Source organism: Saimiri boliviensis, chromosome 11 (assembly GCF_048565385.1).
Source record: "Saimiri boliviensis isolate mSaiBol1 chromosome 11, mSaiBol1.pri, whole genome shotgun sequence".
Lineage (NCBI taxonomy): Eukaryota > Metazoa > Chordata > Mammalia > Primates > Cebidae > Saimiri > Saimiri boliviensis.
In genome coordinates this window covers 42,493,094-42,509,555 of record NC_133459.1, presented here as the reverse complement: position 1 = coordinate 42,509,555, position 16,462 = coordinate 42,493,094, and the positions used below count along the sequence as shown (strand labels likewise).

The following is a 16,462-nucleotide window of genomic DNA, read 5'->3' as shown; positions in this document are numbered from 1 at the left end:
CCTGGATTGCTGTACCAGCCTCCTATTACAGCTGGGTCTCCCTGCCCCTGTCTAACAGATGCTCTGTGTTGTAATCAGAGCTATCTTTCTGTAAGATAAATACGGCCATATCACAATCCTGCTTAAAACCTTTGGTTAGACTCTACTGTTCTCAGAATGAATCCCAATCTCTTCATCTACAAGGTCCCTCATGACCTGGCCTATAGCTACCATTCCCACCTCATTTCTAGATTCCCGGCATCACCCCTGCCATATTAAACGCTTCTGCCAGGCTGACCTATTTCATCTTTCTCCAACATAACTTTATCATCTCCAGGCCTTTGAACATGCCTTTCTCTTTATTTAAAATATTTTCCTGACTGGGTGTGGTGGCTAATGCCTGTAATTCCAATACTGGGAGGCCCAGGCAGGCAGATCACTTAAGCCCAGGAGTTCAAGACCAGCCTGGGCAAAATGGTGAAACCTTGTCTCTACTAAAAATACAAAATATTACCCAAGCGTGGTGGTGAGTGCCTGTGGTCTCAGCTACTGGGGAGGCTGAGGTGGGAGGATCACCTGAGCCAGAAAATTCGAGGCTGCAGTGAGCCATGACTGTACTGCTGCACTCCAGCCTGGGCAACGAAAATGAGACCCTGTTTCAAAATTGAAAATTAAATAATTTCCCAATCTCTTTTCACATTGGTTATTTCCTACACATTATTCCTAAATGACCCACAGTTATCTCGAGCTCAAAATGGTGCAAATCACTTATCTTCGCCTGTTCCCCAGCCTTCCAGCCTTGATTCTTCTTGTTTTTAAATAATAGCATTATCATCCAGTCCTCCAAGAAAGAAATTTTGGTGTTCCCTAATGTCTTTCATTTCTACATATAGACCCTGCTCCCTCCCTATCCCGTCACTGCTTTTGTTTGAGTCTTCACTGTTGCTTGGTTCACGTGGCAACCTCTTGATCTGTCTTCTCAGCCTCATCTCCTGCCACTCTCTTCTAGGAAGCCTTTATGCCTGAGAGCTACTAGAGCTACTACTGCAGGTGGCATTTCTTCTACAATGCCTTCACTCACCTTGCTTATCCTTCAAGATAAAGCCATCACCAAAGCTCGATTTCACAGATGTTCTTATAATACAACAACGATTTTACACCTTTCCCTAAATTTCCAGCTCTGTCTTATGCTATTGTCTCCCTTGCTCTGTGCTCTGGTGATTTGGCTTCTTTCAGTTCCTTGAATCAGGCCCCTCTTTATTTGGTTGATTCCTGCTCATTCTTTAGACCCTACTTTGAAGGCCCTCTTTTAGAAGAGCGTTCCTTGTCCTCCCTGTGTGGACCTCACCCTTCACATGCTCCTGTCCCACAGTGTACTTTCTCCAGTTTGTAACTACTCATTGACCAACAAGTGCCTCTCCTCTGCTAGTCTACAAGTTCCACTAAGGCTCTTCTTGTCCTCACAGTTGCATCACCTAACACTACGCTTGGCATGCAGAAGGAATGTGGAATGAACGACATCTTCTCTCATCTAACTTGTTAGCCTAAACGCACCTTATCCGTGCTCCCCACCCCTTCCAGAACTCACAGTGCACATCTGCTGTTTCTGTCCTTTTAGAAACAAGCCCCTTGGGTTTCCTTCAGGGAAATGCTCTTCTCCCACTGCAGCAAGCAGTGAGACTGTCGATGGGATTTATGTCCAAAGGTAGGCACCTGACAAAAGCTAGATCAGAGGGACAATTTCTTCCTTAACTCAGCGACACCAGGGAGAAAAATAATGTGCTGAAGACAGGGATCAACCTAGATTCCTGGGGCTGCCCTTCATGCTCTTTCTGAGGGCAGGATGTTTAGCTTCTAATTAGATTCTGTGGGTACCCATGTCCTCCTGGTAAATTCCTTTTAAAAAACAGTTATTCCCAGTCAGTTTTTGTTGCCTTCAATTAAGCTGTCCTGGCTTATATGTATTTGGGTCCTCCTAAACGGCAGGGCTCACCTCTGCACCTAATATCGCATGTGGCACAGAGCTAGCGTTCCATAAATGTGCTGAATGGATGGAGGGGTGGACAGAGTGACCAAATAAGCAAGGCAGCCTAACAAGCAGCCCTGAGACATGGAGTCTTTTGGAGTCTTTTCCTCCACCCCTTGCAGCGACGGGCAGTGTTGGTGGTGGCAGTGATGGCAGCAGGGACTACCTCTCCCTTTCCTTCTCCCTCACCTGACATCTTTGACTGCGGCGATTCCCTTGCTCTGGCCCTTCCTGGCTCCCAGCCTTTCTGATTACATCACAGTTACCTGCCCACAGCAAGCCTCCTCTGGCTCTTCTTAGGTGCAACTGTCTGCCACACTATTTACGTAATGCCTTCCACACTCTTATTTTCTGGGTTTTGCTTTGGGGTTCCCTTTAAGAACTCCCTGTTTGCCAAGGTAGTTTCCTCCCATCATGTATAAAGGCCTGATATTTAACCCTCTCCACAAAGACTTCCTGAGTCTCCTGAGTCACCGGAATCTGCCTGCTCAGGAGCACTTTACTCTCAGCCCCAGCCTCACAGTCATGTTACTGATGATTTAATCTGTGCATGGCCATCACAGAGTTCCCTGACTAGCAGGAAAATTTAAGCATGATCTTTAGGAAGTGTAAACTAGAAAAGAAAGCAATCAGGAAGGCACAGGCATTATGCTCCAGGAATACAGGAGCAGAGCTTCTCTACTGCTGGGGTTGGGCACGGTTACAGACCCCAGCACATCTCCTTTATACAAATGTGTTTGTTCTTAGAGTTACATACGAATTTGCTTTATACAAAGTAACTGCTATTTTAAGTGTACCAACACTTCAGGGACAATTCACCTCTGGGGTAGCTGGCATGAAAGTCTGGGTCTCGCCAGCAGCTCAATGATCCCAGATCCGTACTGAGAACAGAACACTCTGGGAATCCCAGGTCAGCCAGGCACAACGTGCACTGATATTCCAGCTCTCCTAGCACCTGAAGATACTCTCCTCCGCAGGTATCAAAGCAGAACGCCAGCAGAAATGTTTAGTCTGATAGCTTAGGCTTCCTGCCTTGGCCAGGCTGGAAAGCCCAGGATTACAAAAATCACTGACCAAGGAGCATGTGTGTCTCTGCCCAGCTCCAGGTGGGGAGTGATATGACTGATGCCCTTCCCCTGCACGTGCACCACGTCAGAGCTGTGAATGCACAAAGTTCATTTTCAGATGTCTTTGAAATTAACCATTAACTCTTCCATTGCCACCTAAAAGGAATGTCAGTCTTCTTAGTCACAGCAAAGATTCATATAACTTGTTGGATGAACACTGAACAGTGATGTAAAGTCTCAGAAGGTTCGGAAACTGGACATAAGAGGTTACACATTAAAGTGTGAATACATGTAATAACGAAACCTCGCTACATATAAAGAAAAAATAACAGAATAAAAATACACAGCTGGTCTACCATCATCATAAACCACTGAAAAATCAGGCTCACAAAGTCTGTGAGAATTCAGAATATATGAACAGAACAATTACTAAATTTAAACTAGCAGACATACAGAGAACCTTACATCCAACAAATGGAGAATGTACATTCTTTTTTTTTGAGAGGGGATCTTGCTATGCTGCCCAGGCTGGATTCACTGCTGGGCCCAAGTGATCTCCCACCTCAGCACCTGAGTAACTGGGACTATAGGTGCGTATCACTGTGCCTGGCCTCTTTTTAAGCCATGTAGGGAGCACTTATAAAAACTGACCAGGCTACGTGCAGTGGCTCATGCCTGCAATCCCAGCACTCTGGGAGGCCGAGGTGGGCGGATCACGAGGTCAGGAGTTTGAGACCAGCCTGCCCAACATAATGAAACGCCATCTCTACTAACTACAAAACTTAGCCAGGTGTGGTGGTGGGTGTCTATAGTCCCAGTTACTCGGGAGGCCAAGGCAGGAGAATCCTTTGAACCCAGGAAGCAGAGGTTACAGTGAGCTGAGACCGCACCACTGCACTCTAGCCTGGGCGACCAAGTGAGACTCCATCTAAAAAAAAAAAAAAAAAAAAAAAAACCCTAAAAACAATTGAGAGGCTGTAACATAGGGTCAGCCTTCTAACCAAATTTAAAATTTAAGTATTGAGAAGCTGTCACGTGAAATCACATTTTATCACTGGCAACAAAATACTGTCAGTTATTTCCCTTGAAGTGATAATGTTCACTTTCATTATTGAGAAAATGTCTGCCAAATTCCAAAGTCTGAAAAACCATAGTTTGTCAATTGTACTTTCAAGTAAAAATTATGTTCCATGAAAAATGTTGCATGAAAAACTCATGGAGCAGAGTGTAGCCCAAGAGGCTGCTGGTCAGTGGCAGGCAGGCCAGGTGGGGACCCCCAGGGGAGCACAGCTCCAGGTGAAGGCCAACACACCCGTCCTCACATATGTGCACTGAATGTAGCCTTTTCTGATCTCCAACCAACTCCAGGGTGACTGCTCTAAGAATTCATATATATCTTGCAATAGAGCTTCATGCCATTTTGAAATGCCTGATACAAAAAGGTGGTATTAGATTTGAAATCCATTTGTTCTAACAGAAGAAATTTCAACCTTATAATTTTGATGAAAGAAAAGGAAGAGCTAATATGATTTCAACTGTTGTAAACTTCTGAATAAGTATAAAAATGATTTTACATTTTTATCAGTTATTTGTGTGAATGAAATTTCTTTTTGAGGATAATTTGAGTATTTTTTAGGAGAGTATCATTAAAAAGCCCTGACAGGAGTTATGCAAAGCCTTCCTGGGAAAAAATCCTGAATAAAAATTTATGAACACTGAAACAAGCTCAAATTTTTTTTTTTTTTTTTTTTGAGACGGAGTTTCGCTCTTGTTACCCAGGCTGGAGTGCAATGGCGCGATCTCGGCTCACCGCAACCTCCGCCTCCTGGGTTCAGGCAATTCTCCTGCCTCAGCCTCCTGAGTAGCTGGGATTACAGGCACGTGCCACCATGCCCAGCTAATTTTTTGTATTTTTAGTAGAGACGGGGTTTCACCATGTTGACCAGGATGGTCTCGATCTCTTGACCTCGTGATCCACCCGCCTCGGCCTCCCAAAGTGCTGGGATTACAGGCTTGAGCCACCGCGCCCGGCCCAAGCTCAAATTTTTAATTAAAAAACTTGAAAAGATTTTTATGGCATAGCAATTCAAGATTTAATATATTTCTTAATACTTTGTGTTTCATTTTGCTCATCATAATTCTTTTTTGTTGTTGTTTCTTTGAAACAGGGTCTTACTCTGTTGCCCAGGCTGGAGTGCAGGGGCACAATCTTGGATCACTGCAGTCTTGATCCCCTGGGCTCAGGTGACCCTCCCACCTTAGCCTCCTGAGTAGCTGGGACTACAGGCACACCACCACCATGCCTAGCTAATTTTTGTATTTATTTTTGTACAGACAGGGTTTCACCATGTTGCCCAGGCTGGTCCCAAACTCCTGGGCTCAACTGATCCTCCTGCTCTGGCCTCCCAAAGTGCTGGGATTATAGATGTGAGCCACCACACCTGGCCTGTTCATCAGAGTTCTGTAATATACATATTTTTTAAAATCACAAATGTTTTCACAATGCCCTATGTAGATAACTCTAAGTCCTCTCCTGTTTGTACTAGTATAGCACATAAATATTACATCCTACCTACATTCTGACGTGAAAACAGTCGGTAGTACCAGGCTGTGCAGTGAGGATCCTGTTCTAGGACAAAGAGAGAGCTTCCTGAAGGTTCCTGAAGTCAGGTGTCCTAGTGTAGCCTCACCTTCAGGATACTGAGCCCCAGAATGGAATTTCAAGGAATACAGTTGTACATGATGAGCCTAACATGCTACTGGCATTTTCCCTTTTGAGTGAACCACTTCCTTTTTTCCTTGTAATGAACCACCACAAATTCCGATCAGCTGTCACTGTACTCGGCACAAAGCAGATGCTTATTAAATGACTGCTGCTGATGACAACCATGAACATTGCCCATGAACACCAATTTAAGGAGCATTATTGAGATATATAAAGTTTGGTATTTTATGGGCTAAAAACATGAACTTGGCTCTATCAGAAAATTGCAATGCTTCGAATTATAATTCACAAAAGCCACAAGGCAGAACAGTCCATGAGGCAAGAAAACCCATCTACCCGGAGAAGCAGCTCTGCTGTCAGATCTTCTTTAAAGTGGTCTTTGGCTCCAGTCTCTGGGCTATGATGAATTGCTAAGTACAAAGGGAATGGCAGTAAATGGAACAAGGATCCCTTCTAGCCAAAACAGGTCTATTATGTCTTAAGAAATGTCACTGTACAGTCTCTAAAAAAAAAGTCATGGGCTATATTAAGCATATGTAATATATGCCATGGCTTGGATGGAGGAGGAAGTTGGCAATAGTTCCAAATGGGCTGTCAGGCTTGCAGAATGAAGGGACTGAGAACAACTACTATTTTTTGAGCATCTTCCTCTGTATTCATGGTGTTATCAGTACTGTCACCTACACAGCCCCATGAAGCAGGTACTGTCTCTGTTTTACAGATGAGGAAACAGAGGTTTAGACAGGGGAGATATGTTCAAGATTGCCCAATCATGAAGTAGGCTGGCAGGTATCCTGCTGAACCAACCCAGGTCTGATTCTTTTCTTTACGTTATGCCACAATGACTCTCAGAGGAAAACAGAAAAGCAGAGCCTCGCGTTAGCAGCACAGTTTCCATGACAGCAATGATATACTATTGCCTCCCATCCCCTTCCCCAGGGTGATGTCAGAAGGCCCTGGCCATGCCACACATGAATCATGGGAGTCAAAAGAGGCCTGAGAAGGGCTGGCCAAAGTGCAAATAGCTCCCACATCATCTCAAGGCAGGGAAATAAACCACAACATGGGATCAATTAATCAAAGACAAACTAAAAGGAAAAGAAGTTTTCTAAAATAAACACAGAAAAACCCACTGACCTACACTAAATTAACTGATCCAGTAAAATAACTTAGACATTTGCAAACTAAAATCCAATCTCAAATGGGTGTATGTTGGTGTGGGAGAGGTAAGAAGCCTAGGAAGAAGCTTCTGGTAACAGAGTCCCCTGTGACTATCAGGCCTCCATCTGAGCACAGCACAGCTGTTCTCCAATGTGGCATACTGGGGGCCAATGGCACATGGCACGTCCTTGGCCCCAAGTAAGAGAATCACAGCCTATAGAAGGAGCCCTGGAAGCCTCACACAGCAGATAGAAGCCCCTCCCATGGCAGCCAAAGATGTCACTGCACCCATCTCCCTTCTGTCTTGGGAAAATAGCAGATGTCTAGGGCTGAGTACTGCAGTGAATTCAATCCTATTCACAGTATCAACTGTGTCTGGGCCATGCCAGGACATCTTGCACTAAGCTGTAGGAGGATTAGGAGGGACAGCATGTCAAAACAGCTGCTTGTACAGAAAATGGAAAAAAAAATGGCTCACTCTGCAGTTTGTACCTTAACCTTCATGGAGCTTACGTAGGGTCAATAAAACATAAACACTCACTGCTATGGTCTGAATGTTGGTGTCCCCTGCAAATTCATGTATTGGAACCTGATATCCAATGTGACAGTATTAAGAGGTGGGGCCTTTAGAAGGTAATTAGGTCATGAGGGCTCCACCCCGAGGAATAGGATTGCTACTTTAATCAGGGAGGCTTGAGGGAGCCTATTTGCCTCTTCTGTCTTGTGAGGAGGCACACAGAAGGTTCCATCTATGAAGAATGGACCCTTTCCAGACACTGAATCTGCGGATGTCTTAATCTTGGACTTCCCAGCCTTCAGAACTGTGAGCAATGAATTTCTGTTGTTTATAAATTACCCAGTCTAAGGTATTTTTGTTATAGCAGCCCAAAGAGACTACGACAATCACCAAGCAATTATTAAACAAAATGAGAGAGCTCCCCTCCCCGAACAAAAATAACTTAATTTTTTTCCCAGTTATATGAATAACATATGCTCAGTACAAAAATCCAAAGCCAAAAAAACTTATAAAGAATAAAGTAAGAACCATTTGAAACCCCTATTTACCTAGGGTTAACTGCTGCAAGTATTTTGGTGACATTTTCCCAGAAATCTCTCTTTCTATAAATATGACATACATATGAATGTACATATATAATTTTACTTACCTTTGGCCTCAATATACATGCTGTTTCTGTTTTGTTCACTCAACAATATCCTCAACATCTTCCGTGTCAATAAAATTAAAACTGCATCATCATTTTAAATGACTGCAGTTACTCCAATGCATGGATATGCCATTATTTATTTAATCCCAAGCACTCCTTAATTAATGAATATTATTGTTCCTAATTTTCTATTCTTCGTTTAACACCTATTTATTTAACACCTATTTAGCACCTATTATGTACCAGGTGCATTCTAAATACCAGTGATACAGTGATGAACAAAACAGACAATGTCCTTGGCCAAATGAAGCCTCCATTCTAGTGGGGGAGATTCAGAGTGTGCAAGCAAATAAACAAATAGCTTGAAAGAAGGAGCTGTGCTAAGAAAAAACGAAGACCTGCCTTTTTAGAGAAGAACTGGTTACAGGAGCGGACTACTTGAGATGCAGTGGTCTGGGAAGACCTTCTGGCAGAGGTGAAGGTGAGACAGAGGCCTGAAGACAGCCGTGCAAAGCAGTGGGTAAGAGCAGTCTAGGTAGTAGAAACAGCGAGCGTGAAGACCCTGAGGCAGGAAGGGGCTGGCATCCTCAAGGAGCCGAAGGCATGCCAATGTGGCATGAGGGCAGTGGACTGGGGGCAAATGAGCTACAGGGAAATCGGAGAGGTAAGTAGAAGCCAGGAAAGAGGGACAAGTTTGGATTTTATTCTAGTGTGCTGTGAGGTCACTGGAGAGGCTTCAGTGGTAACAAGACACAATCCAATTTATGTTTCTGGAAGATTACTCTGGCTACAATGTGCAGAAGGCAACAACGGAGCACAGCCAGGCCAGTCAGGAGATGTTTCTAGTCTAGAGAGGAGAAGATGGTACCTTCGGCAGTGGTGCTAGAAAGAAGCGGCCAGATAAGAACACACTGTGAAGGCAGGAAACGGGGAGAGGGTAAAGGAAGAGGATTCTAGGTTTGCAGCTTGAACTGCTGGGTAGATGGGGAAGAAAAAGTGGGAGAAGAACTAGTGTCAGCATACAGATCCTATACATGGTTCATCAGATTTATGTATAAACATTTACACATAAGTATTTGGTTTTGGGAAGCTGCTATAAATGTGTTTTAAAGTTTGGTTTTCAACTGTTCATTGTTAGTACATGAAAACATGATGAACTTCTGTGTTTTGACCTCATATCCTGTCACCTTGCTAACTCATTTATTAGTTCTAGGAATGTTTGTGTAAATTCACTGGGATTTCCTAAGCAGGCAAGCATGTCATCTAGGAAAGGGTTAATTTTCTTTCTTCCTTTCCATTCTGAATCCTTTTTATTGCTTTATTACGCTGACGAGAACTATAAGTATTTCCTGATGTCACGGGGAGACCAGTCTTTTGCCATAAAGTATGATGTTTGCTGTAAGTTTTTGTAGATGCCCGACATCAGGTTGAAGAAGTTCCTTTTTATGTTTGCTGAGAGTTTTTATCATAAAAAGATGTTGAATTTTGTCAAATGCATTTTCTTCATCAATTAATAAAATCATGTAGTTTTTTTTTCTTTAGACAGTTAATATGGTGGATTGTACTGACTTTTTAATTGTTGAACCAGACTTCCAATCCCAGGATAAACCACACTTGGTCACCAAATTTGGGACACTTTAGCTATTGTTTTCTCAAATATTTCTGCTGGAACTCCAATGACATGAATAGTAAACCTTCTGGTACTGTCCCACAAATTACTGAAGCTCTGTTTAACTTTTAAAATATTTTCTTTGTTGTTCCAACTGGATAGTTTCCCTGCTTTATTTGGTTCTTCTTTACATTTTCTTTCTCTTTTCTTCTTTGCTAAGGCCTTCATTTTTAAAAAATACTTTTAAATTTTAAATTTTTTTTAGAGATAGGGTTTCACTCCGTCACCTAGGCTGGTGTGATCATAGCTCACTGCCGCCTTGAACTCCTGGGCTCAAGCAATCCTCCTGCCTCAGCCTCCCAAGTAGCTGAGACTACAGGTGTGTGCCACCATGCCTGGCTAATTTTGTTTGTTTGTTTGTTTAATTTTGTAGAGTTGAGGTCTCCGCTATGTTGCCCAGGCTGGTCGCAAACTCCTAGCCTCAAGTGATCCTCCTGCCTCAGCCTCCCAAAGTGCTGGGATTACAGGCATGAGCCACTGTACCTAACCTTTACTTTTTTGCTGAGATTTTCTAGCTTTCTCTTCATGTCAATAGAATTTGCCTTTACTTTGGGGAATATTTTTATCATAGCTGTGTAAAAAGACTTTGTTAGATTATTCAAACATCTATGTTATCTCAGCACTGACATTGGTTGATTTAACTTTTCCTATGCAAGTTCAAATTTTCCTGTTTTTCATTTTGGTTCATATCTGGGATATTCTGAATATCGCTATGAGACTCTATATCTTGTTTACATCCAGTGGAGAATATTCACATTTTTGTTTGAGCAGGCAATTGACCAGGTTGGGTTCAGGCAGCAAATTCCAACTGGCCTTTTGTGGGTAATGGTTTCAACATCAGTTTCATTTTCAAAGCCTATTCAGAAGAGTCCTCCGTGTGTGCATTCAGTCTGGGACTTGGGCAGTGGTCTATCTCTTAGTTCAGTTCTGAAAGTCTTAGGTATGTTGTTTACAATCAGATACACACATGCATAGCTTGGCTTAGCCAGAAGTCCACAAATAACTTAAAAGGGTTGCTTTCCTGAGCTCCTTTTCCTTTCGTTTTCTCCTTTGTGCCTTCTGGTTCCTTGGGCCTCCCCTTCTTGGTCCTCTGGCCAGAAAGCTGGGGCTTTAGTTACCACATTCTGCCATGAATTTTCTGAACAGAACTCAAATCTGGGGCCAAGCAGCAGGAAGGCAAAGACGGAAAACAAGCAACCAAAATTGAGCCCATCCTCTTGGGACTATAGCTCTGCTGATCAGACAGGAAGGTTACTCTCCCCCTCAGTTTTAGGTGCTTGAAGGCCCGACTGCTGCCACTGTCTCTACCACCATCAGTGTGGGATTGCCTGCGGGCTGGGGCATGGGAACAACTCTTGGGATTTCCCCCTTTGTATGAGCCTGGAGAGTCCTTTTCCCACTCCAGAGCTTTAACTAGAGGTCTTTTCCTGAAGCTGTTTGTACCCTGGTGTCTATTACTGGGGCTTGGGGTGCCTTGAGTCCAAGACATGAAACACTGAAGGTAAAACAGAAAATTCACTGCCAGTTTAGTAATACATTGAATTCTGCTATTCTCCCCCAGTCTCTCTGCTACTGTTTATGTTTCAGAGTCCTCAAACTGCTATTAAATGCATTCTGATCAAGACTTTAGCTGCATTCAGAGACAGGGTGAGTGTGGTCACTCCATCTTATCTGGAACTGGAAACTTTTTTCTTACTTTTAAGTACCTACACTAACAGAAAGTCAAGGCCAGGTGCAGTGGCTCACGCCTGTAATCCCAGCACTTTGGGAGGCCAAGGCAGGCGGATCACGAGGTCAAGAGATTGAGACCATCCTGGCCAACATGATGAAACCCCATCTCTACCAAAAAAAAAAAAAATTTAGCTAGGCATGATGGCACACACCTGTAGTCCCAGCTACTCTGAAAGCTGAGGCCAGAGAATCGCTTGAACCCAGGAGGTGGAGGTTGCAGTGAGCCAAGATCATGCCACTGCACTCCAGCCTGGGTGACAGAAGGAGACCCTGTCTCAAAAAAAAAAAAAAAAAAAGAAATTGAAATAAGGATTAATTCCAAAGTTACCTTGCTAAAGTTCTAAAACGTTTTTGGCAATATGGTATGCCCAGTGTTTTGTAAATTCTCTCCAAATAAAATATTCAAGTGGCCACTGTGAAGACCTCTGCCCAGCTCTTCCCTGGTACCATTCCCTTTTAGGCTTGATGAAAAACATGAGATAGCAAAACTGTTGGCCTCTTGCAAATATCCCATGAGAGCATGAATAAGGCAGAACTAGGTGTGCAAGCTGGCAGGTGCTGTCAAGAAAACTGAAAGCTAGGTAAACTGAAAACTAGTCACAATTTGAAGCTGACTCTGAATCAACTTGAACTATCCTCCACTAAGAGAGAATTAGTGGAAAAATGTCTGAATTCTCATTCTTTGCCAGCCTTCACTGGGAACCATGTACAAACCTGGGAGCCTTATTCCCATGGTCCATAGTTATTTGCAGACTAAGCCCAAGATCTTTTTATAACTCCAAGGGAGACGGAGGCTGAGGACCAAAATTCCCTTGTACATTGTTAGATGTACATTGAGGTTTTAAGTACTTTTCTATATATTTGATATATTTTACTGTGTGTGTGTGTTTTTTGTTGTTGTTGTTGTTTTTTTTTTTGTGCAGGCCCTCAGTAAATAGTGGTGGTTGTGATCATATTCTCTGAATGTCTATCCTCTTGTCTACTCTATTACAACTGCCTGAACCTCATGGCTGTTTTGTGAATCATAAATCTATGATATCTAAGGACAGCAAATGAATTAACTGCCCTCAACAGGCCAGCAGTCTCCCTGGCATTCACTGGCAGTACCCATGGTATGATGCCCACCCAACTTTACCTAAAAACAGAGATGCTCTTCCCTCAAATCAAGTCATTCTGAGGCTCCCATAGGGACCCAACGGCAGCAAGCTGAGCAATCAAAGTAGTTTCTCTTTCCACTCCCTGTCAACAGGCACAGTGGTGTGGAGCAGGTAAACTGCCCCAGACATGGGAGAGCCAGGCTCCACTGGGTCTGGGTGAATCTGGGGCAGGTGTGCTGATCTGTGTATCCTGCACTGTAAACAGGTAAGAGAAGGAGTGTGTCTACCTACATGCATTTTGGCATGAGTGCACAGTACAGTTTGGTACTCCTCTCCTGGAAAAGGTCTGTATTTGAGCATACGAGCCATGCATGTAAACATGCAATAGCCCTGTATGTCCTCAGGAAACTGGGATGCTCCCACCACCCAGCCTTCTAGTAGAAAGCCCTGATGGTTATCTGCTCCAGCATTCCCACAGCTTTGGGTCTTTCAATGCCTTCTGCCCCACTTTCTGAGACAGGGTACGTGCATGGAAAACAGACATCCTTTTATATGAATCTTGACAACTCTGCATGAAGAGGCAGCATCTACTGCAACTTCTCCTTGCACACTTTTAAAGTAACTGGAAAAGTTCTCTGGATGGTGTGTCCCTCTTCTGCTTCCCTGACCATAAAGTCTCTACAAAGACTTCTTGAGACGTCTCCCCAACTCTGGGATATTCCATTGCCCTCCCCAGCAAACCCATACTTGATCAGGCTTCACAAAATATGGCTAATATTGAGGGCTAAAAAGATGATAGAAGGGGATGAGTTGGTACCTGAGCCTAGTGTTTGTCCAGCGGAGTCAAAGGAAAGAACCGCTGAATCTGCAACACAAGAGGACAAGTTCATTTCTTTCTCCTTCTTACAGTAAAAAAACAAGCTCCCACTGGCTCTGCCCAAACCCTCCCTCAAAAAGAGTCAGCAGGAAGGGAACTCAGGTGCACAGCCAGCCTCCACAGGCCCATGCCCCCCCATCCACTGGGCCAGGAGACCCTGCCCAGCCCAGCACCCCTTGCCTCCTGCCTCTGGGAGACGTCTCAGGGCAGGGACAGGTCCCAAATTCTTTAGTGGCATTTCTTGCCAGATCAGGGGACAAATTTACTTCTTTTTCCTGCTTCTAGTGAAAATGAAATTAAAACAAAGCAAAATAAAACTTACCTCCTGAATCTAGTTAAAGGCACTAACATTTCCCCTTTGGCCTCTCCCTTTCTTCTACTTACATACTCAATTGTTTATTGTTTCTTCCCCAAAAAAGACTTAAAGTGACCTATTGAAATTTATAATATACACTAGAATTTTAAAATGGAGATGTCAAACAAAGGAAAAATATTATATAGTGGGGGAAATGTTAGTGCGTAAAATGCATGCCATGAGTACCTATGTAAACACCACAGGCAGAATCAGGGCCCGAGCCTCCAAACAGCCAAAGAAAAAAGGAAAATGAACAGTTACAAGATTCAGTACCCACAAGGCATGCATGCATGCATTCATTCATTCATTCAACCACATGTTCAGTAAATATGCATCGGGCATCTACGATGTGCAAGATACCATGCTATGACTGAGACACAGTAACAAACAGAAAAAGCATGGTCTCTACCCTTATGGATCTTTCAGCTATCAGTCTAGGAGAAAAAAATATTACCAAAGAACAAACTATTTAACTAGAAACTGATAAAAGAGAAAAAAAGAGAGTGTTACGAAAGTTAGGAACCGGACTGAGTACAGAAGGGGAGCAGGTGCTAGATAGGGAAGACCGCTCTGAAGAAGTGACGCTTGAACTCATAGCTGAAGGAGAAGTAAGGGACAAACCCGACAAGAATGAAATTGGACATTCAAGGTAGAGGAAGGCCATGTGTGAAGACCTGAAGCAAGATGGAGTCTGCTGCTCCAGAGCAACTGAAATACCAAAACATAAAACTAAATACTGTACAGTGATCAGAAAGAACATCGTGGGTCTTAAAAAAGAAGATGTCGGCCGTGCACGGTGGCTTATACCTGTAATCCCAGCAATCTGGGAGGCTGAGGTGGGCGGATTACGAGGTCAAGAGATCAAGACCATCCTGGTCAACATGGTGAAACCCTGTCTCTACTAACAATACGAAAAAAAATTAGCTGGGAATGGTGGCTCGCACCTATAGTCCCAGCTACTCGGGAGGCTCAGGCAGGAGAATCACTTGAACCTGGGAGGTGGAGGTTTGCAGTGAGCCAGGACGGCACCACTGCACTCCAGCCTGGCAACAGAGAGACTCTGTGCCCAACCCACCCCAAAAAAGGAGATGCCGTATGGTGTTGAAGATTGTATATTCTACATTTCTTTTTTAAAATTTTATTATTTTAAAAATCTTATTCCCAGACCCTTCTGTGATAGTATATTCTACATTTCTAAACTAAGTAGCTGTGAATCTTGTTAAGCCAATGCCAAATGATGGCATAAATTCAACATAGAGTTCAATCAAAACAATTATAAGGGGCACCAAGATGATGTAAGGCCCAAGATAACCTAAGAGAGCCCAGACTCAAAAGGGATCAGATTCCAAAGACGTATTCACTACAAAGGAGTGTCAGCTGGATGCGAATGGCACCAGAGTCTACAGCCACACCCCGCCCTAGCATTATGGGCATTTTCTCTCATTGCACATGGACATTCAACACAGTAGTTATCGTAACTATACATAACATCTGTTCCTACTGCTAGGTTTTAAGTTCCATAAAGGCAGATACCACATCTGCTTTACTCACTGCTACATCACCAGCATAACATCTGACACTCAATATTTGCTGAATAACAATGTGTAGAAAAATGAATGAATCACAAATATTCAGGCACTCTTTCATCAGTATTTTTTTTTTCTCATAACCATGTGTTTGCTAAGAACTGGGTGGCAGACAGCTGGAGGATGTGGTTTCTGAGGCAGATATTCTGTACTGCCAGTTAAAGGTAGATCTGTATGCTTTGAAATCTGCCAAGAAAAAGGTACGGTTGCCACTTTTTTTACAAAATGTAGAATCACAATCAGGACACTTGGCTGAACAGACAGGTGACCATCCTATCTCATACAATCAATGTCTAACTCTTATCAATTCTTCTTCTCCTTCTTCTTTTCTTCTTTCCTCTTCTCCTTCTTCCTTCTTCCTCTCCCTTCCCCTCCTCCTTCTTTTGTTTTTTAAATAGAGACAGGATCTTGCCCTGTCCCCTGGACTGGAGTTCAGTGGTGCAATTATGGTTCACTGAAGCCTCTAATTCCTGGGCTCAAGTGATCCACCCATATCAGCCTCCCATACAGCTAGAACTAAATGTGCATGTACCACCCTGCCTGGCTAACTGTTCAATTTTTTTTTTAGAGATAAAGGTCTTGCCATATTGCCCAGACTGGTTTCAAACTCCTGGCCTCAAGTGATTCTCCTGCTTTGACCTCCCAAAATGTTGAGATTACAGGCATGAGCCACCATGTCCAGCCAATTCTACTTCTTTATCAGCATTTCTCACATATATCTCCTCTCAATGAGACTACTCTTCTAACACCTGCTTTTAAAAACAGCTTTACTGGCCAGGTGCGGTGGCTCACGCCTATAATCCCAGCACTTTGGGAGGCCGAGGCGGGTGGATCACGAGGTCAAGAGATCGAGACCATCCTGTCAACATGGTGAAATGCCATCTCTACTATAAATACAAAAAGTTAGCTGAACATGGTGGCGCACGCCTGTAGTCCCAGCTACTTGGGAGGCTGAGGCAGGAGAATTGCTTGAACCCAGGAGACAACGGAGGTTGCGGTGAGCCGAGATCGCGCCATTGCACT

At 43.5% G+C, this 16,462-nt stretch overlaps 1 protein-coding gene across 8 annotated transcripts in view; it reads right to left on the bottom strand.

Annotated features, from left to right (window-relative positions):
• ST3GAL3 (ST3 beta-galactoside alpha-2,3-sialyltransferase 3) overlaps positions 1–16,462 on the bottom strand; it is a 219,288-nt gene that overhangs the window by 122,809 nt on the left and 80,017 nt on the right. For 6 of the 8 annotated variants that reach the window (XM_039474161.2, XM_039474163.2, XM_074380690.1 and 3 more), the window contains exon 3: positions 13,439–13,486. The exons of the other annotated variants lie outside the window; for them this stretch is intronic. In XM_039474161.2, the coding sequence (XP_039330095.1) occupies positions 13,439–13,486 (48 nt within the window). The remainder of the gene's footprint in view (positions 1–13,438; positions 13,487–16,462) is intronic. 8 annotated transcript variants of the gene reach the window in all.